At 37.2% G+C, this 27851-nt stretch overlaps 4 protein-coding genes across 4 annotated transcripts; 2 read left to right on the top strand and 2 right to left on the bottom strand.

Annotated features, from left to right (window-relative positions):
* Positions 1-402: 402 nt before the first annotated feature.
* Positions 403-3301, bottom strand: eif3g (eukaryotic translation initiation factor 3, subunit G). The gene is made up of 10 exons (XM_030141382.1): positions 3173-3301; positions 3037-3083; positions 2214-2302; positions 1860-1922; positions 1650-1754; positions 1373-1568; positions 1163-1273; positions 922-1058; positions 600-706; positions 403-511 (listed from the first exon to the last, which is right to left on the bottom strand). Exons 1-10 carry the CDS (start codon positions 3193-3195, stop codon positions 496-498), a joined length of 894 nt encoding a protein of 297 aa, XP_029997242.1. The 5' UTR covers positions 3196-3301; the 3' UTR covers positions 403-495.
* A 1001-nt stretch (positions 3302-4302) lies between these two features.
* ppan (peter pan homolog) lies at positions 4303-12141 on the bottom strand. The gene is made up of 13 exons (XM_030141335.1): positions 11942-12141; positions 11493-11663; positions 11200-11301; positions 11047-11097; positions 10673-10843; positions 10395-10471; positions 10101-10208; positions 8997-9120; positions 8833-8911; positions 8514-8643; positions 8277-8425; positions 7792-8196; positions 4303-5375 (listed from the first exon to the last, which is right to left on the bottom strand). Exons 1-13 carry the CDS (start codon positions 11954-11956, stop codon positions 4447-4449), a joined length of 2511 nt encoding a protein of 836 aa, XP_029997195.1. The 5' UTR covers positions 11957-12141; the 3' UTR covers positions 4303-4446.
* Positions 12142-14670: 2529 nt separating this feature from the next.
* On the top strand, positions 14671-18784 carry angptl6 (angiopoietin-like 6). Its single transcript, XM_030142341.1, has 7 exons — positions 14671-15184; positions 15269-15406; positions 15506-15713; positions 17130-17323; positions 17423-17693; positions 17771-18103; positions 18694-18784. Exons 1-6 carry the CDS (start codon positions 14723-14725, stop codon positions 17953-17955), a joined length of 1458 nt encoding a protein of 485 aa, XP_029998201.1. The 5' UTR covers positions 14671-14722; the 3' UTR covers positions 17956-18103; positions 18694-18784.
* Positions 18785-18958: 174 nt separating this feature from the next.
* LOC115424934 (hemicentin-1) lies at positions 18959-26917 on the top strand. Its single transcript, XM_030142340.1, has 12 exons — positions 18959-19162; positions 20510-20788; positions 20867-21190; positions 21352-21663; positions 21778-22020; positions 22819-23148; positions 24113-24364; positions 24643-24966; positions 25049-25282; positions 25787-26017; positions 26147-26410; positions 26544-26917. The coding sequence occupies exons 1-12, from the start codon at positions 19111-19113 to the stop codon at positions 26717-26719; spliced, it is 3021 nt and encodes a 1006-aa protein (XP_029998200.1). The 5' UTR covers positions 18959-19110; the 3' UTR covers positions 26720-26917.
* Positions 26918-27851: the final 934 nt, after the last annotated feature.

Genomic DNA, 27851 nt, shown 5'->3' with positions numbered 1-27851 from the left:
CAGCACGCTGTATTCCAAGCATCCGGTGTTGTAACTTCATGTATCAGCAATAGCCAATTAAAGGGTTCCACCTGACAGTCATCACATTATACTTATGATCAAAATATGTTTATATAATCAAAACAAATTTTGAATAATACTTTTTTCCATCAAGTGTATTTAATTTTTTGAAGCCTCTAGACATCAAATTTAATACTCTGATGCCATTTAAGATCTTAATTTTTACATAATTTAATGACAATGCTTTTTAATGACCCGCAGAAACCCTGTATCCACTGCACCGCCACCCAATCACAATTATTGCTACATTTGATAAAATGTAAGCTACCATGTTACATGTTTTTTTTTTTTTTTTAATTACATTGAAAAGCTGTGCCAGCCAGAAAAAAAAACAGATACAAATTGAGACAACATTGAATCTTTTTATTTGTATAACAGCCATATTTTACTAAAACAATAAAATGTGGCATCCTTTTGGAATATTCTGATGATTCCTCAGTTGTTTGAAGGTCTGTAAAAAGGATTTAAAGTTAGCAGCAAGACTAAATAGAATGCACTTGCATAAAATCACAACATTTTTAAACTGACATATTACTTACTTGGCCCATTCAACATTGAGAATAAGATGATCATATCCAAATCCTGATACTCCTGCAATGGCTCTGGCTGCATCCTCCCGACGATGAAAACTGATAAAGGCAAAGCCCTGCCAGAGAGAGGACATGACGATGTTATTTTTCCCTCCAGCCAATTGAATTAAAACCAATTAAAAAATACAGTAATTATACAGCTCTTACACTTTGAACCACTAAATTAAAAAAAAAAAAAAAAAGATCCACATGGGTTCAAACACAAAGATTCAAGTCTTTGCAACATGAGTGAAACAATTTCATAGCACATTTTCTTAAGATGAGCGCTGACCTTTGACTGTCCAGTATTCTTGTCCTTGGCCAGATAGATCCTGGAGATGGAGCCAAATGGTCTGAAAAGCTCCTGGAGATCTGTCTCACGAGTGTCCTCAGACAGATTGGTTACACGGATGGTGGCATTGTCATCAGCTGTTAGGTGGAAACACAGTATTGTTTAAATTCTTATTACAGTACAAATTACTCAAGTGCCAACTAATTACACCGAACTAGAAGGTACATCTATATACACTCACCCCTGCGGTTTGGCTGCATGGACTCCCCTCGTCGTGTGCCTCCGTCCCTCAGGCTTGGAGGCACATACTTTCCAGTCTTGCTCTGAGCAGGCTGAGCTGGCTCTGGTTCAGCTAAAAAAACAACAATAATGAAAAAGTATTTTAAAACGTGTGTAAGCCATAATAAGATCTAACCAAAATTTGGTGACGTGAAAGGTGAAGTGATCATACCAGAGCCAGCAGGCTTCTCCTTGTCTCCGGTGGACAACCCAAGCTGTTCAGCCAACTCCTTCTGCATTGGGCCCAGAGTGTCCTTGTAAGGACAACGGGTGGTCCAATGGTCACCTTTGCAAATACGACAAGACACAATCTTCTGTCCTTTCAGTTTGTTCATTGGATCCTCATCTTGGTCTTGGGCATTCAAGTCCTGCAAGAGATTTAGTAACTCAGCAACAAAACTTTAAAAGGCATACATTTTGGTATATGCTATGTTTACAGAAGCTCTTACCTCTTTGCTGGAGATGAAAGTCATGAAGACATCATCACTAACTGTGGTAGTGGCAACATTAGGGCCTGGTGCATCAAATTCAGAGTTCCCAAATTTCTTCCAATTCTGAAAGGCAAGAGCAATGACTTGTAATATTCCAAATAGATATCCTTACTCAACCAGATGTTGTGCTTATGTATTTAAATAAAGGCAGTTTCACTAGATCTAAACAGACCTTTCTTCTGGCAACAGCTTTGAGGCTTTTCTTGTCTCAATCTTGAAAGTCCGCACAATCTAGTTGACAAAAAAAGAAATATATGCAATCAAATTCTATTATTCCTCAACAGAACGATATGTATCACTAAATAAGACAAATGTGATAAACATCTAGAAAACTAATTTGCCAAACGGCTCACATCAATTATGACATTTGAATAATTAATTTCCAATGCTGGACAAGTAGAAAAGAGAACCTATTACATGTTGTGTAAATGGCATGTTACAAGATAAAAAGCTAAACAATAAAAAGTTGCAGCCCTCAAGAAATTCAGAGAATAACAAGTTACACGATAGACCTCAGTTTACCTTGAACTTCTTCCCGTCATCGTCTATTTTGTATTCTGTGACTGTTTTGATATTTCCTTTAATGGTTTCCTTGGGGGATGGTAGTGTACCTGTAAAATTAACGACATTAAAGTATTAAAATTGTATTGTGTGGTATTTCATGCTACCACCACATAAAAAACGTGATGAAATGTTCCAACTCATTAAGAAATATTTAAAGCCTTCGCAACTAATATTTGTATTTTATTTTATTGTTCTTATACAGTCCCTTTTGCACTAAGTGTTTTGCTGCTAATTTGAACTCAGCTGCTAAACTGATTTTCATTGCTCCTGTGACAGTGACAATAAAGATCTATTCTATTCTACTCTAATGACTACTTGCTCCAATCATTAATTAGATACTAACAGACAATTCTGGTAAGACCATACGTAACGTAACAATATAGGAGCAACAAACTTTCTCATCTTTTTAACACAACCCAAAACCAAGACCAAATATACGATGTACTTGCACAGACATTAGGGCTTGGGATACAATGATTCCTTATGCATCTTAACCGCAGTCACTAAACCATTCTGCACAGCTAGCGTGCTAGCGTATTGGATGTTGGCTACGTCGCCACTAGGCCACAACACGATCGATAAAGTATTTGTCCTACCTAACTAATGTCAATTATACAGCCTTATGTCGCGGCCTATTACTAGTCAATACAATCGAAATATCACAAACAGGTGTACTTTGTGATTAAAAAACTAATCGAAACACCACGTGGAGAAATGGGCAGCATAGACGGCCTCCACCTAGCCGGCACTTACTGTAGCAGACATGCTAGCAGTAGCTTACCTTCATCTCCCTCTTCCTCGACTTGGTCTGCCCAGCTGGGCTTGGAGCTGGAAAATACAGAGTTATGGAACATTAAATATCTAAACGAACCGCAATTATGAACATATATACTTCACTGTCAAAGAAATACACTCACTCGTCGTATTCAATTGACGGCATCCTCACAATTAGCTTCTGTGAGTCAGGGCTGCGAAGACCGGAACCGTGGACGCCGCGCGCAGACGCCGATACACGCACTTCCGGGATGATAACTTCGCAATAAAAGTTCTTTTCTTTTATTTTTTTGCTAAACTTTTACTACACAATAATATCGCCTTGCGAGTGTTTTTACGCATAGTTTCAAACATAAAACTGTTGGTGTGGCACCGTATATATATTAAATTGTATACAGTCACCACCTGGATTTAACTGCGCATATTGTTCATATCCTTCCTTTGGATAGTTATTGTGATTATTATGTTTTAGCTGCAGTTAGGGTTATTTATCCATAACTGCAGCGAGGAGCTTCTCATTTCTTAAACAACCACGTCAGAAGACATATGCCGTGGTCAAGAACTGTCATTTTTTGACATGCTTTGTGACCCCTCAAATCTCCAGGTGGGGATAAAATGATATGAGATACAGACCACCAGAGGGCGACTTCTCCTTTTACACCATAATATGGGAAGTCCTGTTTCCGTCTCTATCCTCTTAAGACCCAGGAAATGTCAGCTACGTACAAGCTTTTTTTTTTTTTTTTAATTATTATCATTATTATTATTATTATTATTATTATTATTATTATTATTAGTATTATTATTAGTATTATTATTAGATAAGTGCCTATATTGGAAACATCATGATACAACAGTTTTTTCAGATGCAGTTTTTAAAATTTTTATGGAATGTCCTTTGTGGTGGACAGTTTTTTTTCTCGATTTTTGTATAAAGTTATGAAACTCTTATTCACAAATGTGAACAGAAAACCCATATCAGGGTCTTAGGAGGCTATTGTGCAATATTTTATGTAAAATTTCTCAGGCTTGATTCTGCTTACTTTGATTGTGAAATTATGTTTACTCATCTACTTGCAAATCTTAAAAAAGCATGAATACACTTTAATCACTGACTGTCAGTTCAAAGTAACTGTCCTGGTAGAGACAACTGCTTCATTAAAACTGAATCAGTAGATAAACAGGAACTATTATTCTCTTGTCTTAACTACAGCAAGAATGGGACATTTCATCTCCAAATAAATAAATAAATAAAAGTTGGCACATTACAGCATAAAAATATCTTTATTGTAGACAGTAATAGTATAATAGCAAAGAAAAACACTATATGGCAATAACAGAAATAACAGCAAGCTGAACTACTGTGTGAAAACATCAGGTTAGATTTTGCTGCATGGAATACTTGATGTCATGTCATTTATCTTCTGTTGTCCTCTGGGCTCTTCCCACAACAAGCCACTCTTATACTGTCAAAAACTGCCATATAAAGGAGGGGATGGATACACATGTTCAAAGTTGCCAGCCCTTTGGACACTTGGTATGATTTGTACACCACACTGTTAAAGCGTTTGTGAAGTTTGAGATAATAGTGATATGTCTGAAAGACATGGTAAGGCACAAATGAAATGGCATACAGCACAATGACGGACATGACTAACAGAGCTACCTTGCGCTTTTCCAGTGTGGTTATACTCACACTTTTCCACACCACCGAAATTACCACACAATAAGAAGTGAAAGTAACCAGGAACGGAATGAGACAACCAAACACAGTAAGAAACATTCTGTAGATGAAGTGAGACCTCTCCTCATTGTTTCCATCACAACTGGAAACACACACAGTATTGTTACTCTTCACACTTGGGCAAATAGAGGCAAATTTCAACACAGGGCAGGAAATGACTCCAACCGTGATCCAGATGATGACACTGATGATCTTCGCGTGGGCTGGTTGTATGTGTGTTCGGGTAAAGAATGGACAGGCAAGAGCCACACATCTGTTCACACTTATTGCCATCACAAAGAAGATGCTCACATACAGGTTGCAGTTGAAAAGAAATCTCTCGATTTTACACGTTGCATTACCAAACACCCAGTGTTTCTGAAGTGAGTAGTAGACAATGAGCAGTGGCAGGGTCAGGACATACAGCAGGTCACTGATGGCCAAATTACAGGACAGGACAACGCCGGTGTGCCAGTTCCTTCTTTCTCTGACAACAAGCAGCCACAGCGCGAAGACATTTCCTGTGAGTGCAACAATGAACTCAAACCCATAGACTGAGCACAGCAGGTCAATCTGGAACTTCTCACTTTCCTGGAGATCCCCCATCCTGCATTCAGCTGAGGCTTGTTTTCACAGCTTGCTCCTCCAAATGTCTGTAAACAAGGTCACTTCATTAAAGTTACATTTGTATGTAAGTTTAGTCTGTGGCGTTTTATTAATTGTTAAAATTTTACATTTAGGAAAGGATGGAAAAAACAATTCTGAATTTATAATTTCACTTACCAAAAGAAAAGCTTACAGTCCACAGTACTGTGAAATATAAGACTTCATTTCCTGTGTGATAACAGTAAAGAAAATGCGGGAAGTCCTTTACCCATGATGTTTCTCTCAGAACTGACATACAGGCAAGATATGGAACATTTATTTAAAACCAGCGACACAGCCACTTCCTCTCACTCTCTGCCTAAATTTCACAATTTGAAGAAGCAAAACTCAGATGACAACAGCATTTGCCAACCAATGCATGGATAAACAAACTATTTTAAAGTAAAAATCACTGTATGCACTGCAGAGGTAATGCATTTTATAGATCATTTTATATTTACAGAAACTTTTCAGAAACTAACAGGTAAAAAGCCAAAAAGGTCGCCTATTTAGGATTTTATATAAAGGACTTAAACTTGTTTGTAGATTACAGCAATCAAACTCAGCGGCAAACAGTTTCTCCCTCACAGACTTTTCCTTTCTGAGGTTGGGTATTTCACAAATTTGATGACTCTTTTCCTTAATTTTTTGTGGAAAATTGAACAACATCAACTGAAAAAGTCAGTATTTGTACCTGTAGGGATTGAGATGGCCTTGCATAATGTTTGTTAATTTACTGGCACTTGGGATTTTTTTTTTTTCAGAAGTCTGATTCCTTGTGATGCTTTACCCTCAGTTAAATTTGGTATTAAAAAACACTTTCATTTCTCCAACAATGTTTGTACTTAACTGGCCTGGTTTGGATATGTATCATATATATATATATTACCATTCTTAGTGTTTATTCATAGTGTACACTGATTCAAAATACAATTTATAAGAAGTTGCTGTGCAGTACTTATAGATCTATCTTTTATTCATGCAAATAAGACACTTTCATAGATTGCCCCCACAGTGCTTAAAAAGACTTATCTTGGTTTATCACTTACTTCTGTGTAGCTTCTGGTTGGCTGCTTATATTCCCATATCTTCAAAAAAAATCATTTGATGAAAAGACAAAAACACCATACAATGTACTTGTCACTGAAGTCCCTGATACAATCTGAAATTATGCTCTAAACTTTCCAACATTGCAAAAATAATCCCTTTGATGTTACAAATAAGAGTGAAAGAGACATTAACAATTTCAACCAAATGTTTTGTAATTTAGGCTTAGGATCCATAGACCTAGAAGATAATCGATAAAGTGTGAGCCAATTTGAGTTTGAGGTGTTTTTTTCCTTCAACAAATATTAATCTTCTAATTATCACCAGTTAAAAACCAGTTTATATTCATATTATTATAGCAGACCTCACAAATGCATTAATTTAAACTCCTTTGATGAAGACAGGAAAGAGTTAAAAAGCATCAGCAACAAAACCTCATGCCACGGGTGTGGACTGCTATATTGTTTTTAGTTACTCAATTCCCAGGGAATCCAGCATCTGAGGAAAAAGTAGAAAGATTGAAGTCTAACTGCAGGCCACATTTCTTAAATTCCAAGTAAAAGTGACCAATACCTTTGTCCCTTGTGGATCCTCCCCAGCTCCACAACACATTAAATAGAATACCCAACAATTTGGTCCTTTTGGAGTGTGGTTACAGAGTACATAAGTTAAAGTTATGGTCAAATTTTAAGTTGACAAACCACATCCTACAATCGATAATCTCCTAGAACTGCCAGTTCTATTGTAGTCTCCCAGACTTATGCCAGTTCAGTCAACAGGATCTTTCTGGAATCAGCAAAAAGTTATGAATGTTGCACAGGATGCTACAATAGTGCATTTGCAAGACAGCACCAGAAGAGAAGTGCTTTTTTGTGGAACACATGTACATAAGGAAGTGCACTGTCAAATAAAAATGACAAAAACAGCAACAAAATACACAGAAAAGAAATATACATGTGTCTTTGTCCATTGTTTTTCATGCATTTCAGGGTGAAGTACCGGCTTGGAGGGTACTGTTCTTTCATACAGCAAGGGGGACTCTCAAAGTGATAACATGCAAAAACTAATTCTGCTGTGCAGCCCCAAAGATTAAAAATGTGATCACTCCAGCAGCAATGTTTTTTTTAAAACCATTTATTATTCAAGTACATCTTCAATATTTATTTGTACTTATTTACAATGTGAAAATGAACACTTTTAATCAGTTCTGTCCCTCTGCTGATTTTCAGCAACAGTCTGATGTACATCACCAGAAGCAGATACACTGACAGCAACTGGATGTGTGCTGCCACCCAGTGCTCCAGCTACACGATTCTTTTTCTAGTCCAAAAAGAGGCAGGGTTCAGCCTTTTCCCTTCCTCTGTTTGAAGCTGTGCTTTGCTCCTGCACCTTTCTTCAAGCCTGGTTTGCCTTTTTGACCTGTAGCTCTGAATGGCTTGTCTTTAGTTTTCTTTCCTCCAAATGATCTGTTTGCTCCAAAAGTCTTTTTGCCACCAAATTTCTTTTCCTTATCACCGGGTTTCTTGGCTCCGAACGTCTTGCCTCCAGGCTTGCCTTTCTTTCCAAACTGTTTCTCCCCATTCCCAAAATTCTTCCATCCTTTTTTATGTTGAGGTTTTCCTGTTTTGTCTCCCTTTGGTGATTTACCACCTCGGTCTTTACTTGATGATTTACCAGGGGACAGCTTCCTTTTCTTGACGGGCCCGTTAGGCTTTCCTCTGCTCCGTTTTCTCTTTGCTCCAGGAAACATATCTGCACAAAGGGTCTTTGGTCAGTATGTTACATCAAAGTAAATAACAACTTACACTTTATAATATTGTAGTTTCACGTACCTTCGTCTGGTTCCTCTCCTACAGCTTGTCTGTAGTACTCCACCTCGTCGTCGGATTCGACAGCAGCTGCCCCCAACCCTGGGTCCTCTACTTCACTGTCCTCCTCAGCTTCAGCTTGTTTCCTCTTGATGCCCTCCAAACTCTTTTTCCTGTTAAAATATAAAGATAGTTTTACACTTCAGTGAAGCAAAAATATGTTGCAACAAGAGAATGAGATGCTCCGTAAGGCTAATTTACTTGTTCTTTTCTCTTTGTTCTTTCTTCAGAGCCACATTCTGCTCTTGTTGCTTTCGACGATCCTCCTTCTCTTTTAGCTGTGCCTCCTTTCTTTCTAGGATCTCCTTTATTTCCTCTTCCGTTTTCAAGGCTGCAAGTATATAACATTCTGATTAAAAAGCCAGTCTGTCAAGCCTGAATATTGTAGGTATAGTAAGCTTGCAGTGTATCAGTAAGCGTTTACTTTATATGAGAGAAATCATTGGATTCATATTGATTTTATCATCATGTACACCTGAAGAGCAAAGAAGTCAATACGTTGGTCTAAGTGTGCTCTTACCAATAGCATGATAAAGGACATTTCCCTCTCCCATGCCTTCTTGTATCTTTGTCAGCTGCAGAGTCATCCGAGGACCAATCTATGGACAAAACAATTCAAGAATTTAGCTGTGACCTGTGGAATACTAATATGTTTAAATAATTTCACCCCCTCTGTCTACTTACCTCAGTCAGACGAACAGCACTCTGTTGAGATGCCATGTTTCCACGGCCAGAATACACCTGTGGCAGTTCAGTTATGTTGTGATCCCCGTCTTGTTCTGCTTCACTTTCTGAAAGGTTTGTCCCCCTAAGAATAGACGAAGGATGTTCATTTCCACACCAGTCTATTCACAGTTCTGCAGCTACTGACACACTTACTACTGGGCGAAGTCAAGGGAAGGTTAACATCTGGTCAAAAAAAGTTAAATTACAATAATCTACAACAAACTTATATTTTTGGGTAGGTAATTACTTACATTTTCAGGAAAATGTATTTTAAAATGAGAAAAAATTTGTGAAAAAAAATTTGAGGAATTTTATGAGTGTGAATGTTTGGAACGTGACAAAGTTTTCTGCCATCATTCTGGGTTCATTTTATAAACTCTCATAAATAAACTAAATTTATTCCAAATACATTGATATTTGACTAATATTATTTATGTCATATTCTAAACACAGTGTTTAAAATTAATAGATGTATATATCTATGCAAAATATATTTGAATATAATGTTAATATTATTTGTAAATTGTAAATGAAAATGTATATGATATTGATAACTGAAATAAAAAGTGTTTAATTTGGTATTTACTTTTGTTGTCCATCTGTGACACTGCAATTTGTCAAAACTCTTGCTATTTAGGTATGATTAAATATTTTTTTCCTCTAACCAATTATTAGGTCGTAAAATACAGAGTTTAAGGTATACACTGAGTAAATTTTAGGATGAAAATGTCATGGGGACTTCACTTTTGAGAACTTTGTAATTCTTGCAAAAAACAGATGTTAATTTTTGGTCCATCTGTGATGCAGTAGTTTTGATATATATATATTTTTTTAAATATTTGAAAATAAATTTTGCCCTTTGAGTATGTTTAAGATGACATTTAGCCCTTTTCAATTATATGTAATATTTGTCTTAAACTTGTCTGGTTCAAAACTTATGAGTCAAAAGATAGCGGGCTGTCCATCCGTGACACCCTTAACCTCGCCCTACTACAGCTTCAAAAACAAGTGCCCCTCAACCTCAGGGGGGACAAAAAACTAGTACCATTAAAAGAACCTTACTTCATCAAGAGCTCGCTGATATCCTCAAGCTTGCTCATGTTGGGGAACCTCTCCTGCATCAACTTCTTGACTCCACGGCTCATACCCACAGGGACTACCTTCAGACTGCTGCATGGTGTAAGCATGACGATATCAGTGAGAATTTTTATCACGTAATAAAAGAAAGTAGAGTATTCTGCTGAGGCCCATCAGTGCGTTTACTTTGAATATGCATCACTGAACAGTCAAGTCAGAAAGTGTCATCATTGAAGCCAACAATTCAACCATTTTGTGTGCGATAAAAATTTTACTTACAAGTGACGGAACTCTATTTCCTGAGACGTTGGGTTGTAATTCAGAAGCACACACCTCTTGATGTTGTTTAGATTTACCTGCAAAACATGACACTAACACATCATACTATATTCGAGGCAGAAATGTAACTGTGCTAAATTATTTAAGCCTCCTAATGTCAGAAAGCGTTTACTTTTGACTAATCTTCAGAGGTGAACTCAGAAGACTATACTTTCATCATGCAAACAGGGCTTTCAATATTGAGTCTCTTACATGACAAATATGCACGTTTTTCATACCTTGTGCACATTTATGGAAGGAAACATGTTTTGAAACATGGTGGCCATTAGCTTGATGTGCATGCCATCAGATCCAAAATTATTGAGGATGAGAAGCGGATGATGTGTGAATTGCTGGTCATGCATCCTGTGTTTCTTCAGAGATGAAACCACATCTTTGATAAGGGAGTACTGGAAAAAAAAAAAGGTTCTTATCAAAGTGAATTGAAAATGAGTTTTTTTTTTCTTATAATAACTTTGTTTTTTTGGGGTACATCAGTGCGTTTACTTTGAAAAACATCACTATCAGTCAAGTATGAAAACTATCATCATCTGAACCCATCTCTCAGTTTTACTTCCATGTGTATATTCATTATGTTACACTGCATATTTACCTTGAGGACTCTGAAATGAAGCGTGGGTCCTTTAGGAAGTCGAGCAAGCCTCTGAAAACACAATAAAAGTGTTGTTACACAATATAAATACAGGGAAAACCAAACTGCAGAATACTCTAAGAATCGTTTGCCAGTGATCTGATGTATCTTCACCATGTTGATACTGTTGGATGTTTTGCTGAAAATCATGAAGTGTGTCACTCCCAGTGGTCCTGCTATTGCCACAAAGTCTTTCAACACATTCTTTTTCCTGACCTGATAGGGGAAAATGAAGCTAAATTAGTTCTAAATTCAGCCATATGGCAAAAGCAGCAAAAAACAAACAAACAAAAATAGTTCATATATCAACGTAATTTAAAAAAGCATTGTATGTACGTATGACGTTGTATACACATTTATACAACATGTTAAAGGTGGCTAGTTGAGCCTTTGAACAGAAGACAAACCTTCAAAGACTCTGCTGTGAATGGCTCCATGACTCTACGAACATCCATGATAAGCTGGGTCACGTTTTTCCCAATCTGACCCCGGTGAAACACGAAGGAATGGGGGACTGATTGATAGGTCTCCTCGGCCACATGGTTGGCTGTTGCTCTGGATTTCTTCTGGTTCTTGGTCTAAAATTAAAAAAGAGTCACATGCAAATACTTAAGTTATATTTTATGACAATACAGATTGTTCCTTCGGTGAAAGGTAAATCACTTGGACCGAGTAGCTGAAGCTTAAAGTGGCTCTATTGACGATTATCAAAAATCCAAGACAAATTGGTCCTCTACTTTCTTATTTTTATGCTTATTAAATTTAGAAGTAAAATAACAAAATGTGTAAATTCTTGTTATGTTCAGATCAAGTCCCAGGTTAAGGCTGTAGCATGCTAGCACAGGCCGGTACTTACCTTTGATTTACCCATTTTCCACGGAAATGTAGTGAGTAACGTAGGTCAATAGGTGTACACGTATTGTTACTACTAAATGAAAAGTAACTTTACGTTCATTGCGAAAACTAAACCGAACTAACAACACTTAAACAACTCAGCTACGGAGTCAACGCGACACTGTCCACATGGTTCTACCACCGTGTGTGACATAGTAACATGTCCGGGTTTCTAAGTTGCCCGAAAACCGTTCCGGGCAAAAAATGATGAACCTGTGTTATGTACCAACGATACCACCATTCTCTTTTAAATCAAACTATATGAACACATAACAAAAACTCAGTTAAATCTAAATTCCCAAAAATGACATAAATATTATACTTTTTTTTTTTTTTTTTTACATAGTGAGAGCATCACCTTAAATAACTGATGAGTGGAAAGACACACATCAAATGGTATTAAATAATATACAGTCAAATATATACAGTAAAAATTATTAGACCATCAAAAGTCAAAAGAAACAATGGTTATGCAATCAAGCACTAACTCCTGTGTATATCATGTGACTAAAACAGACAGAAAAGAAAACATGGAATGCCTGAAAGCACTGTTTTTGTCAGTACAATGCCATAGCTATTGATGTAAGAACTTAAGTGATTTTGGTTATTATAAAAAACAAACAAACAAACAAAAAAAACACAGGAAATGTCTAGATATCAGCTCTGAAATTAAACTCTTATGAGCTATTTTTGTTGTTATCATTATATTTGTCCAAGCAAATGTACCTTTAGTTGTACCAGGCATTAAAATAAACAAGAAACTGACGAAAACAAGGGTGGTCTAATAATTTTTTTTCCACGACTGTACATTACACAGTATTCCTTTTTTGGAGTAACCTATTTTCAATAAGCACACTCCAAGATTCAGACTTCAGACCAACAAAAAACCATCAGAATGATAATTTCTGTTTATTAGGCAAGTGGCCATCAGTTAATTTGGAGAAAGTTTTTTGGTGCTTTTCTTTCACAATTTATGCACACAATGTTCATCAAGTTAACCACCAAAGGACAGTGGCTTTAAATGTGTGCATTAATGTGTTAAGATACCAGCTGAAGAGGGAGCTGTGCCATCAGCTCAGATACAATAAGTCATTATTGCTAAACAAGGAAATCAGGTAGTTAAAAGAATCTAACAGCAATAGACAGAAGATAAATAAGACATATTAGGTAAATTATTTTGATCAATCTACAGTTTATAAGCAGAACAAAGTGAAACATCCTACGAAGGTAATAATATAAATTTATTTGGCTGGAAACACTTAAAAACTGAAAGAGTGAATCAGATTGTACTCTTGGAGAGGTGAAAAGGTGGTATCTATATAGTAGTGTAAAATGCAGTTGTGTGACTATGAATCAAATTTCAGATCCTATTCTCTACGTGTTTTCATTTATTCAAGCATAACCTAAATACTAAACCCTCTGCCCTGTATGATTTTGTGATAACCTTGAGCCAACAGAGAAAAAATGGCTCAATATATACATGAGGTCTACTTGTACTGATGTTCTACAGTAAAGAATATAGTGTAATAACAAATTCCCATGACAACACCAAACAGTTACAATAACAACTTTTAAAGGTCAAAAGTGAAGTCATGTTTCTGAAGATATCTGATTGCACAACCTACCTCCGCCCAAAACTTAATCAGATCAAACTAAAAAGCAGCAAATGATGGTGAAGTTTAACTGCCTGGCAAAAAAATTGTGCATCAGAGAATCAAAAACAACATGAACTGATGAACACATCAGACAAATAAATTGCATAAATTCTCAGCTTTCAGCAAATATAGCCAAAAAACTAATCAACAATATCTCAGTGAAGAGGTGGCATCTATGCAATTATTTGTCACCCATGTTACTTGAGTTTCTCTAAGTTGTCTATGGAAAACAATCTAGCACAGGATAACAGGTTGATGACAGAGGGAGGAGATATCCCAGGATTCCTGCTAAACAACAAGTACTGGGGGGCGGTGTCATTTGGACAGTTTGTAATTAGTTGGCTCCTTCCTTGGAGATGCAGTGACAGAACTTCAGGAGAAGAAGGAGTAGTCTAGCTCCTGTCCTAGAGATTTATTTGTAATCCAGTTCGCTTCATTTTCTCATCATCTATTAATTTGGAGGAAGCAACCCATTTTATATATTCATCCTTTTGAAAATGTAAATTGTAAAATGCTTTAGTCTCTGTGCAACATCTTTACATTCTGGAGGCAGCAGCTACAGCCCGGCACCGGTCAAAGACATCCAAACACTTCTCAGCTAATACAGTAAGTAATAAAATGTCAAAAGGTTAGTTACTGGGTAAGGCATCCCATAGTGCATTTAGCCAAATAATTCTTTTAGAAACAAAAGAACACTTAAAAGCAGAAAAAAATTTTAACAGCAATGTGCTTCGATGGGAAACTTTAAAGAAATGAGATGTCAATATTTGATTTAACATGTTTATGGTGTTGAGTGTGGTTGTTATGGTGGGATGTGGAGCTGCTTCAAAGGATTCTGTTGACTGAGAGATGGAAGTGTGTTGATTCTAGCTGGTTTATATTGACTGTTGTCCCTTCATTGTTGACCTGCTAATAAATTCCAGCCAGGAACAAATATGTCTACTTAGAAAGAAACATCTGGTGAACAGTCAAAAAAAAACACAACACAGTCTTTCCCCTGAAATGTAACTGTTAGAAAGGCTAAAATCAAGAAATTCTAATAATCATGCCTTTTTTCCTACCAGGGGTTTCACATATTTCACAAATTCATGGAGAGGACACTAACAATAGGTCTGACACTATTCTTAACCCTTTGGCTGGACATACCACAAGCTGGAGGACAGAAGGACGGGGCCCATGGAGACAGCGCTCAGAAACGTTCTTCTCATTCTTCAGATTCAAAAGGCCGCTGCTCCTACACCTTCATTGTTCCACAGCAGAAACTGACAGGGGCATTGTGTCTGAACACAGCTACTGCAAACCAGTCAGAGGTGCTGGCATTGCGGGCAGAACTTAAACAGCAGCAGGAACAGCTGGAGAAGCTCCGAGGACAGTTGGAGCAGGAGGGGGCTCTAGCAATTGAAATAAGAGCCCTGCGTAAAGAGAGTACCAACATGAACTCTCGCATTGCTCAACTATATGCCCAGCTCCTACATGAAGTCATCACCAAGAAAGATCAGGCTTTGGAGCAACGAAGGGTGGAGAACCTCCTGCTAAATGCTACAGCACAGGTGAGCAAAGGATATTATTCGTCTCCTTCATGTGTCAGAATTTTTTAAAAAGCTATCATCTCTTCCATGTCCGTGCCATCCCAGGCGCTGCAGGTGTCCAGTAATTACAGGGAGCTGGAGAAAAAATATGGAGCTCTCACCTCCATGATGAGCTCCCAGAACCAATTCATTGCCCGTCTGGAGAAGCAGTGCCAGTGCAAGGACTCCACTCAGTCCGCTCTGGTAAAAACAAATAATTTCAAATGATAATATGTACTGTGTATTGGTTTTGTACCCACAAACTGAAGGTCACATGTTGTTTTTTTGTGTTTGTCTTAACAGGCTGTGACTGAACCACCAAAAAGTCAGCCTAATGTGGATCGTAATTACAGTTCTGAAGCCAACGAAATGACTAATGATGTTCAAAGAGACCAAAGTGCTCCTTCACCACAGCAGGAAAATACAGTGGGAGTTCATTCCCTTCCTACTACTACAACCAGTACTCCCGCGGACTCTCCATTCATTAGTTTTCCTGTCACAAAGACCCCAGGTATCAGTGTAAAACTTGTCTTTTAGCAGAAGTACTACGTGGTAGTAATAGCATTCCTTGACAAGACTCAAGTGTGTGTGTGAGAGGGCATCAATCTTTTGCCAGAGCTATTTCACTGCTAAGATAAGAAGCTGAAGCTGTTGGAGTCACTGACCTGGTGATGGAGCCTATCTCTATGGGAATTCCTAAACAATGTCCGACAGTGCTAGCAGCTCTTATCAGCATAGATGGCTGTATAATGCAAACATATATTTAAGCACACATATGAACTAACATGAGCATTTTTGGCCACTGCACAAGTGTAATGCGTGAAATTCCAAAGTAGAGACATTAGCCAGTGTATCCAGTCCACATGACTAAAGTAACTCAAAACTTCCTAAAAGCTCTGATGAAAGACTGTGCATCTTATCCAAATAGTTTTTTTTTTATTTTATTTTTTTTATTTAACCTTTATTTAACCAGTAAAAAAGACTCCGTTGAGATTAAGAACCTCTTTTCCAACGGAGTCCTGGCCAAGAGGCAGCATGAAATACAACACAGTTACAACATACAATAATTTACAGGACAAGTCATTGAGTTAGTCTCTAGCACCTTGAGTTTGGATTTAAAAGCATTCAAGTGGATCAATTCAGTAAATTTCCAGTCTTTTAGCAACATATTCCATGTGCAAGGAGCAGAGTAGACAAATGCCCTTTTACCCAGCTCTGTACAGGCGAATGGCACAAAAAGGAACAAATGCTCATTTGATCGCAGACAATAAGAATCAACACTTCTTCTTGTTATTAAACAGATATAGGAAGACAATAGTCCAAGTATGGCCTTGTGAATATTGGTGTACCAGTATCCCAGCCTCCTAGTGGACAGCTCACAATGATGTGTCATGGCTTTAGAATTTGTAATATACCTAAGAGAAGCATGATAAACTGTGTCAACCATTTGAAGACATTTTGATGACGCATTCATATAAAGTACATCTCCATAATCTAACACCGATCAAAAAAGTGCCAGTGCCACCAAAAGAAAAACACAACTTATTTCGAAAGTAAAAGCCCAGTTCAAGCTTTGACTTCTTTACCAGGTTTTCAGTGAGGGTTTTGAAAGTGAGGGAGTCATCAATCAAGACTCCAAGATAATTATACACATGAACCACCTCTATGACATGATAACAAGTGTTTGTTTAGTCTCCACTGAAAATGCTTGTTGGGGAAGACCATTAGACATTATCTCTTGGTGTGGGAGATGTTTCTCTCTGTATACATTTCCTCCGTAGGTATTTGTCTTTTCATCATTTTATCTTTAAACATGAAATGTGCTGAAGAAAACACCGATACGGTAGAGTGGTTGTCAATCTGTTATCTGCATGTGAAAACAAGCAGAGCAAAATTGACCTATTTTAAAACATTTTGTCCCACTCAGGGCCTTGGCGAGACTGCCAGCATGTACTGCAATCAGGTGAGACCACTAGTGGGATTTACCTGCTTCGGCCACAGAGTGCCAACCGACTCCTGCAGGCCTGGTGTGAGCAGAGTCGGGCTCAAGGAGGATGGACAGTCATCCAAAGGAGACAAGATGGATCAGTCAACTTCTTCAGGACTTGGGAGCAGTATAAGGTGATTTTTAAGTGCCTTTAATGTCTTCCAAGCATGTCAGTGTTTTTTGTCCTTTTCTACAACACTAATGAATACTGCTTCTTCACATGTATTTCACAGCAAGGCTTTGGGAACCTGGATGGTGAGTACTGGCTCGGCCTGGAACACCTTTACTGGCTGTCAAAACAGGCACAATATAAGCTCCGGGTGGCTCTTGAAGACTGGCAGGGCCGCCATGTGTTTGCTGAGTACGACAGCTTCCACCTAGAACCAGAGAGTGATTGGTACCGACTGAGGTTAGGACAATACAGCGGCAATGCTGGAGACTCCCTTTCATGGCACAACAACAAGGCCTTCACCACTCTAGACCGAGACAAGGACAGCTATTCAGGTCTGCTTTGCCCCTGGTGGTTTTTGGACTCTCATTGGTTTCTCTTAATAAAACTTTTCTTTTTCTTGTGTTGTCAGGTAACTGTGCTCATTACCAGAAGGGAGGCTGGTGGTACCATATGTGTGCCCACTCCAATCTGAATGGTGTGTGGTATCGTGGCGGACACTATCGCAGCCGTTATCAGGATGGCGTCTATTGGGCAGAGTTTCATGGAGGGTCCTATTCACTCAAACGAGTTTCTATGATGATCAAACCTATATAAATTAGAGCTGTATGTTTGTATGTATAATGTACATTATAGGCATAGGATTTGGAAACATGGGTGTGTATTTACGATATGTTTAAGTCTTAGCTATACAGTGTGGTACCTGTTTGTCTCTTGAAAATTGTCCTACTGATAAGAGGGAAATGTATAGACCAGAGGTTCCCAACCCTTTTTTAGCTTGTGATGTGACCCCATTTTAACATCACAAATTTCTGACGACCCTAGAAATTCAAAATGGAGCCTTTTTTTTTTGTTTTTTTTTGCTACAATTAATTTGTTTTTGATCCTGTAATAGTTTGCTATACTATGTTGCAAATAAACTTTAATTTTAGAGGAGATTTAATCTATATAATGTATATTATTATGGACGGAGGCAGAAAAGCCAGGTTGAGATTACTGCACAACGTGAGAATTTTATTTTCCTTGGTCATGATATGGACAATCAGTCCAGCTTGTATTTACAGGGCTGCAAATGAATACTGAAGAAACAATAACTCAAACTATGAATTTTGAAAGAGCTGCAGCATCTTAAACAATGAACATTTGAAAGATAAACAGTACCACAAGGCTTCAGTTTCAGCTTCACAGTTTGTTATGTCTTTTATGTATTGTGATTGTCTCTCTCAACTCACCATATATTTTTTATTAGTAGGTTTTTTGGGATTTTCTTTAGCGATTACTAGACATTTCAAGTGACCCCACATGGGGTCCTGACCCCAAAGTTGAAAAATACAGGTATAGATTGTTCACTGAATGATGAGTAGCAAATTTTTGTTTGTCCATTGTCGTTGTTGAAATTTTGTGTCAAAATGGATGTTTATTATTTGCAGTATCGTTGTCAATAAATCATACATAATGCCGTCTTTTATGACAGTTGACAATGATGCATGTTGCGCAAAATATGGGAGGATGTATGCGTACTTGTTCCAGCTTACAGTGGCTGTGGTGTCATACTTCCGTTTCATGGGTTTCCTGTTCACTCAGGGCGTAGACTTTTCTTTTGTACTCAAACTTATCTCCGAAAACTTCATGTAACTGACAGCAGCAGGTCATCACCATCATCATCAGCAAGGATTCACTGTTTAACATCCTCTGAACCTGCTGATCCGCCTGATCCCTTCCATCCTCCTCCTGCCTCCATGGTGATTCAGCATGCTGTCAGTCAGGATGTTGGGCCTTCTCAGGCTCATGCTTTTATTTTCTGGTAAGTGGTAATGCTTGTTTGCCGTCCCTTTATGTAGGTCTGAAAATTTTTCCAGGTTTATGGGCCAAAAGGCATTACAATGCTGGTATAACATCTGCTTACTTACAGTTTCAGTAGCTCCATGTGTTACTTTCTGAGGTTACTACACAAATGCACTGAAAATTACAATTAGATAATGGAAATCTAAATCTGTAAACCATAGCGCAGTAATATAGAAATTAATAACAGTATTAATTCCGAGGATCTGTACAACTGTGGCCATCTGAGGGAAGGAACATGAAAATTGTGCCATCCTTTTAACAGATTTCATAACTGAATGTGATTATTTTGCATTTCCTGATTAATTTCTTGAAAATATGCAAAGCATTTATGGTTTTATTATGTGCAGTATTTTATATTTATTACTCACTGTATGATTTTTAAACGTGTTTCATAATGAAATAAATTGATTGATGATTGATCCTTTCCTATTGCACATGTGAAGGCAGACTCACAGCCACTCCCTGTTTAAGATGGCCTCTCATTTTCAACCATTTCCAGATTGAAGGCCTAGAGCTGAAGTGTTGTAATAAATATAGCTCTACAAGTTTATGGCAGGAACCTTATTACAGTTTTTAAATTAAAAAAACACGTTTTTTTGTTTTTGTTTTTGTTTTTTTAGATCTGACAAATAGTGAATAAAAAAACATGTGCCCTATTATACCCTGTGCGCTATATACTGTTCAAACGAAAAAAGAAAAAAAAAAAAAACTTTAAGAGGCAAAGGTAGGTGTCACACATTTTGCGGTTAAAGCTTTCCACTGTTTATGAGAGTGAACGAGCATTAGAGCATAGGGTGTGTTTGCACAAAAATTATGTCTCTGCACTGTTCTTAACAGCAAGTTTGGACCATAAAAAAAAATCTGCAATACTTTCACTAAATATTTAAACAAAACACAATACACTCTTTTTTTTTTTTTTTTTTTTTTTTTTTTTTTTTTTTTTTTTTTTTTTTTAGATTTTGATAATTGTGAATAAACTGCTTTAATTTTCTATCTCTGGCCTTCTCATTCAGTGTTTTTTATTAAATAATCATACTTTTTAATTTCATTCACAAGACATTTTTAGAATATTTATTATTGCTTTTGGCAGTATTATATATTTTGTTACGTTTGAAATTAACAGCTCCATACGCAGTTATTTTGTCTTTGAGTGTTGGAATAATAATGTACATAGATTACATCTCAGTGATGTTATCTTACAAAAAACTAGAAATCAGCATTGCATGATTTAAAACTCAAGTGACATACACTGTCAATCTGATTTCCACAGAGTCAAATAAAACCAATACTATTTGTGTTTCAACAGATTCAGGCAGTGAATGTCCTCCTGCGTTTAACCGTCTCACCCTGGATCCTCCTTTTATTATACAAGAATATGACGAGCCTATCCTTGTCAATTGCACCTACATAAGTGCAGAACATGATGGGATATACTGGAAAGTTGGAAATCTAACCTACGATGAGGAATACAGAAGTTACAGAGTTTTGTCATTGCCAAAGCCGGAGTGGAACACAGAAGCCCAGTGCAGAATCATGCTGAGTGAAACCGATGAATGCAGCAAAGACCTTGACATAACTTTGTACAGTAAGTATCATTTTGAATAAATCAAAAAATAAGAAAGAGGTGGGTAAATCAATAATATCTGTCATTTTGTTGTGATAGAGAAACCAGACCACGTTATTGTGTATCCTGTAAGTGGCAATGACCCTGTAGAGGGGGAGCAGTATGAGCTGCAGTGTGACATCGTCAATGTTGCTCCAGTTCAAAACCTCACTGTGACGTGGTACAGAAACGATCAAATCATCAAGAGAGATTATTTCACCAACACAACTAAAACCCCAGAGTCTGAGTCTTCAATTCTGCCACTCAACATCAGTAGAGAAGACGATGGAGCTGAGTTTACATGTGTGGCTCAGCTGAACCTAGGGCCAGATGGACCACAACCTCCTGTCATGTCAAATGATAATTACACATTATCTGTGCACTGTGAGTATGCTCAGTCTTGTTTCAATATTACACTGCATTTTTTTTATTTATTTATTTTTTTTTATTTTTTTAAATTTCCAGTGTCAGATTAGATTTTGCTTGAAGTCATGTTAAATCTGCAAATATTTGACTAACTGAAAATTCCATATTTGCCTCCTCAGATCCTCCTGAGTTTAAGATTAACAATGTTACCGACATCATCAGTGTGAATAAAAACAGTGACATCTTACTGAACTGTGAGGCTGAGGGCAACCCCAAACCTCAGTATAAATGGACCAAAAATGATGTGACTCTTTCAAATGACACAGAATATCTAAATCTCATTCAAGTAAATGAAAGCACAAGCTATTTCTGCACAGCAACCAATAATCTCAGAAGTATTGAAAAACAATTCTATATTATTGTTGTGGCTGAAACCAAAACAACACCAGCCCCTGATGTGATGACCAACCCACAGGCATTTGTCCCAAAAGGTATACACAACTGTGTCCTTTATGTTAGCTTAAACATGAAGTATGCATCAATATTATATATTCATTCATCTTTGGACACCAAGCAACTCTTCAACATTTTGTTTTGAATGACAGATTGTCCACTTACAATAACACCTCCTGAAATTGTGGTGAGATATGGAGATCCAGTTTCAGTCAACTGCAGCACAACATCTCCCGATGTAATAGGAATTGGCTGGGAGGACGTAGAGACAGAAAATGTTTCTGATGTGACCTGGACAGTTGATAAACTGGAATACTGGAATATGAATCCTGCATGCTTCGCCACACTGAAAGACAACAGCCAATGTGAAACGATCCCAAACATCACTGTTTATAGTAAGTAAAAATAAAAGTAAAGTGAAAGTGAAAGTAAAAGTAAATAGAAGTGCAGGTAGTGATTCTATAAAACAGTAGTTTTCAACCTTTTTTAGCTTGTGACCCCATTTTAACATCACAAATTTCTGGTGACCCCAGACATTCATAATGGAGACATTTTTTTGTTAAATTGAATTTATTTTTGACCATGTAATAGTCTTCTATACTATCTTGAAAATAAATGGTAATTTTAGATTATATTTAGTCTATATAATGTATATCATTATGGACGGAGGTAGAAAAGCCAGGTGTAGATTACTGCACAAAGTGAGAATTTTATTTTCCTTGGTCAGGATATGTACAGTCAGTCCTGCTTGTATTTACAAGGCTGCACATTAATACTGAAGAAACAATAACTCAAACTATGAATTATGAAAGAACTGCAGCATCTTAAACTGGCCACAATGAACATTTGATAGATAAACAGTACCACAGTGCTTCAGTCTCAGCTTCACAGTTTGTCATGCCTTTTATGTATTGTGATTGTCTCTCTCAACTCACTATATATTATCATTTTTATTTATTTATTTATTTTTAGTTAATTACTAGAAATTTCAGGCGACCCCATTTGACTTCCAGGCAACCCCACATGGGGTCCCAACCCCAAGGTTGAAAAACTCTGCTATAGAATGACCCAATCATGACTAATTTATGTTAAATGGCAGATTGTACAGAGATTATAGACATGACAACAAGAGCAGGCTGATGACTTTCCCTCACTATGGTTAAATATTCAGTGTTCTCTCTTTTGTCTTTCAGAGACTCCAGACATTGTATCAGTCTCTACCTTGAACATATCTGGTCCAATGGTTCAGGGCAGAGAATTCCAGCTGATATGCAACATCATTAATGTGGCCCCTGTCAACAGTCTCAAAGTGAAGTGGTACAGAAACAATGAAACTGTACATACAGAAATGTTCATTGACACCAGTGTAACCCCAAAGAATGTATCCTCTATTTTGAAAATGACTCCTGGGAAAGATGACAATGGAGCACACTTCACATGTGTGGCTGAACTGCATCTTGGAGGGAATGGACCACAGCCTGTCCCATCTGAAGTCTCAGAGCCTTACATCGCTGTTGTGGACTGTGAGTCTTTTTCTTTTGGTGTTATTGTAGTCATGACTGCATTAGAGGCATTTGTATGAAAAAAGACACAGAACATGTCCTTTATGTATGGGTGCTTCTATGAAACTGGTCCCTAAAAACAGGACATGGGCGCTAAACATTCAAACTAGATGTAGACTAATGTTACGAAGCAAGTTTGGAAGCACTTTGGGTCTATTTTAAAAATAAATACTCTCTGAGATAAAAGAGAAACTATTTTTCAGAAAAAACACATTTTTATATTATTTGACATTATATTTAATACAAAGATCTGCATGTCACACGGTCAAAATGATCATGAAACTTAGGTGCTACTATTTTTAAAAAAAAATATCTCTTTATTCTCTCAAGTGAATTAATTATGTGAGGCAGAGTGTTTCCACAAAAATGACCATTGTTGCAAAATCATTCACAATTTATAAGTGTTTAACTGGGCAGGTACTGCATGTAACGCCAATGGACACAATGGGTTACATACAAAACCTGGAATGAGACTGAGATTTGTGAAAAACCTACATGTCTGGATTAGAAAAACCACTAGGATCATCAAATTTAACACAGTGTCTTTACTTACAGTGCTATATTAAGACCATTTCAAGCCATGTAGTCCAGATAAAATGCACTGACACCTAGGTAGCTTTTCCTGTCCCAATTTTGTTCCTATTTTTGGCCACAATATTTGATTAAAAATTCATTAATTTAGGGATGGCTCAGAGCAAGAGTATAATTTTTTTTGCATTTATCTGAGGTCATCATTAGCTACATCATGGGGGGAAATATGTCTGCATTTACCTTTTATTATTCGGTCTAAAAACCTTGCAAAGTGCCAGGACCCAAAATGAACACAGTGTCATAGAAGCATCCGTATGGAATATGTAGTAATTACTGTATATTTATGTTAATCTCTGCACCAGATAACTGCCCAACTTTTTCTCCTAATTGGCAGGCCCAGTTACAATAACACCTGCTGAAATTGTGGTGAGATATGGAGATCCAGCTTCAGCAAACTGCAGTACATCAGTTTCAGATGCTGCGGGAATGGGCTGGGAGGCTACATTTGGAGGTGTAGGATTGACAACTGCTCCTACAGTCCACTGGGCAGTTAAAAAGCTGGAAGTCTGGGATTTGCAACCATTGTGCTTTATTACACTGAAAAATAATGACCAGTGTGACAAGACACTGAATATCACTGTTTATAGTAAGTACGTGAATACAGCATACAGTGTTTTATAAAGATCATCTTGAGGTATCCTGCAAAATGATTATATGATAATTAATGCATAAAAAATTAAAAATTAGAAAGAAATTACATTAATGACAAACTAATAATTTTCTGAATAGTTACATCAGTCCACCTTACCAGCATGGCCTATCTTTAGAGTTACCTCTGGAAAGGATGACAATGGAGCATATTTCACACATAGATTAGATTTCTATCCCTTGCCAGTTGTTCATTTGTTGTTGTTTTATTTAAAGAGACTCCAGACAAGGTGTCAATCTTGGATAATGGCCCAATGGTGGAGGGTAAGGAATATCATCTGAAATGTGACATCAGTGATGTGGTCCCTGCTGACAAGGTCAAAGTGAAATGGTATAGAAACGATGAATATGTGCAAGATATGGTCAGCGACACCCATGTGGACCCACACAACAACAACATCAGTGCTATTTTGACAATCATCCCCAAGAAGGATGACAATGGAGCAAATTTCACATGTGTGGCTGAGCTTCATCTAGGAGAGAATGGACCACAGCCTGTCCCTGCTGCAACCTCAGAACCTTACATCGCTGTTGTGCACTGTGAGTTTCCTGTCTTGTTCTTTCAACCTGCCAAACATAGCCCTGACGTTTCCCATTCTGACATTTCTGCTATTTTTTGTAGATAAGCCGTTGTTTTCATCTTGCCCACCCTATGCTGGTAAGGAGTATGAGTTCATTATGAACATGGTGCCATGCCAAGCTGATGCGAACCCCCCAACTGTTGTCCAGTGGTATTATCATGAAACACCGATCAATCCCTTTGTGCCCCTCACAAGAAATCAGTCAGGAAAGTACAGAGCTGAGGCTGAAAACCACGTCGGGAAGAGCAGCACGTCTGTTGATGTGACAGTTGAATGTGAGTACGTCAAACCTGGTCCTGTTCATCTGGAGGTTCACCCAGTTTTATTATGTCCAGCTTATTTCTATTATTCCAGTTGCCTCAAGATTGGAAGATTTGTGCTGTATTATTATTATTATTGTTGTTATGATTACTGGGGCAGCCATGGCTCAGAAGGTAGAGTGGGTCGTCCAATAACCAAAGAGTTGGAGGTTTGAATCCCGCTCTGTCCCAGTTATGTGCCATTGTGTCCTTGGGCAAGACACTTCACTCACGTTCCCTACAGTGTCGCTCACAGTGGTGTATGCATGCATGTGAATGTTTGGAGGTGGTCCGAGGGGCTGTTTGGCCCCAGGGCAACTGTAGCTACAAATGTAGTTTACCACCACCAGAGTGTGAATGTGAGAGCGAATGAATAATGTAAGTGTTTTGGGTGCCTTGAAAAGTACTATAGAAATCTAATCCATTATTATTATTGATGTTATCTTTCTTCTGAAAAGTAATTCAATGCAATATTCACAGATGGTCCTTCATTTTCCTGTAATGACCGCTATGAAGTTGAAGAAAATGGCAATTTCTATTCTAAGTGTCAACCAGAGGGAATACCTGAACCCGACACTGTCTGGTTTAAAGATGGAAAGCAGATGATGGAATCCCCACAGATCTGGAGAAGACAGGATAGTGGAGAATACTCAATTGTAGCAACCAACAAATATGGAAAAGACAGCCACACTCTATACCTTGATGTTTTGTGTGAGTTTTTATGTAACAAAATGAACACAAATCAATGAAATGCTTTGTTCTTGTAAATATTGGGATTTTTTATTTTAAATATATTCCATGTGGTGTTTAAATTTCTAACCTTATTTTTTCTTCTCATAGATGCACCTGAGTTCCAGGAGAGAAATTACAGCAGGGAGATGATCTCAGGTGAAAATATAACTCTGAACTGCTTTGCTGAGGGAAACCCTTCCCCTCTAGTCCAGTGGTATCATCCCCCTGCGGTAAATGTGCACACCACTAGAGGGCAGCAGAGTATCAGTATCAGTGTCACAGGAGCCACGTCTACCAATGCTGGTGTTTACATCTGTGGTGCCACGAATAAAGTTGGGAGTATGTCAAGAAATGTCACACTGATTATGAAAGGTAATAATATTATATCTGTACAAAAATATATGAAGTAAAGGAGACATTTATGTTTAAGTTGACATAAATGGGTTAAAATATGGTTTTGGAAAGTATCTTAAATTGATGATGATTTATCTTGTCTGTTTTGCAGGTGAAACCTCCACAATTCCCCAGAATTTAATATTGGTGTTGCTAATTTTGGTTATCGTTTTATTATTCGTCATCCTCATCGCTGTTTTGTTGAGACGCAAGAGAAAACATGGAGAATATAATATGGTGCCAAATAGTTTGCCACTGAGTACACGGTCCAACGGGGTGCGTGTTTAAGACACTTATTTCTGGCTAAACAAGCAAATCAAGCAGCCTCAGTATTGAAAAAGTAATCATTCTTAATCAGAGACGTCATGATTTTTCATGGAAGCAATAGTGTGTAAATAATGTATCCTCATTTTAAACTTTCATATGTTTTTTTTTTTAATTTTATTTTTTTATACTATCAGATCCAGACTTTTAAATACCTTTTGTATGCATTTATATATATATATATATATATATATATATATATATATATATATATATATATATATATATATATAATTTCCTTAAATGTCAACAGAACATGTAGCTATTGTGTTGAGTTATTGTATCCAAGTATCCCTTTCATTTTTTTTTTCATTTATTTGTTATGACGAGACATTTGTCTAATGTTTATTTGATTAAAATGTACAAGCCTTAATTAACATAATTGATAAATTATATACCTTCAATAAAAAGATGTGGTTTCAATTACTGACTTTGATTTGGAAACACTTTTTATATTATATTATATTATATTAGATTAGATTAGATTAGATTAGATTAGATTAGATAAGATTCAACTTTATTGTCATTGCATGTCACAGGTACAAGGCGACGAAATGCAGATTGTGTCTAACCACAATGTAGAATGGATCTGCATATTAATATAATGTGAATATAACAGTATCAATATAATATATACAGTAAATATGAACATATGAATATGACTACAGCAGTAGGATAAGAATAAGGAAATGTGAATATGTACAATATACAAGATGAAAAGTGCAAGAGAGTGTATGAAGGTGCAAGGATGAGATGATGAGTGCAACTTTCTGTAAAATAATCTAATCTTCTTGTGTGTGTGTGTGTGTGTGTGTGTGTGTGTGTGTGTGTGTGTGTGTGTGTGTGTGTGTGTGTGTGTGTGTGTGTGTGTGTGTGTGTGTGGTATCTCTAATTAACTTCAGCAGTCAGTGAGTGTTATTTTCAGACATCTATATTTGGAATGCACTATTCCAAGTCAGGAGTTTGGAGCTTTTGGGAATATATGATGAATGTTGCTGAATGTAATTGATCCCTGGCTGAATTTTAGGGGAAAGCTTTTGTAGCTCAGTTGCTGCACCAAAAGGACAGACTGGGTTAAAGCATACTGAAGTGAGAA

Source organism: Sphaeramia orbicularis, chromosome 8 (genome assembly GCF_902148855.1).
Source record: "Sphaeramia orbicularis chromosome 8, fSphaOr1.1, whole genome shotgun sequence".
NCBI lineage: Eukaryota > Metazoa > Chordata > Actinopteri > Kurtiformes > Apogonidae > Sphaeramia > Sphaeramia orbicularis.
Note: the sequence above shows the minus strand (reverse complement) of the source record. Positions and strands in the feature narration are given on the sequence as shown.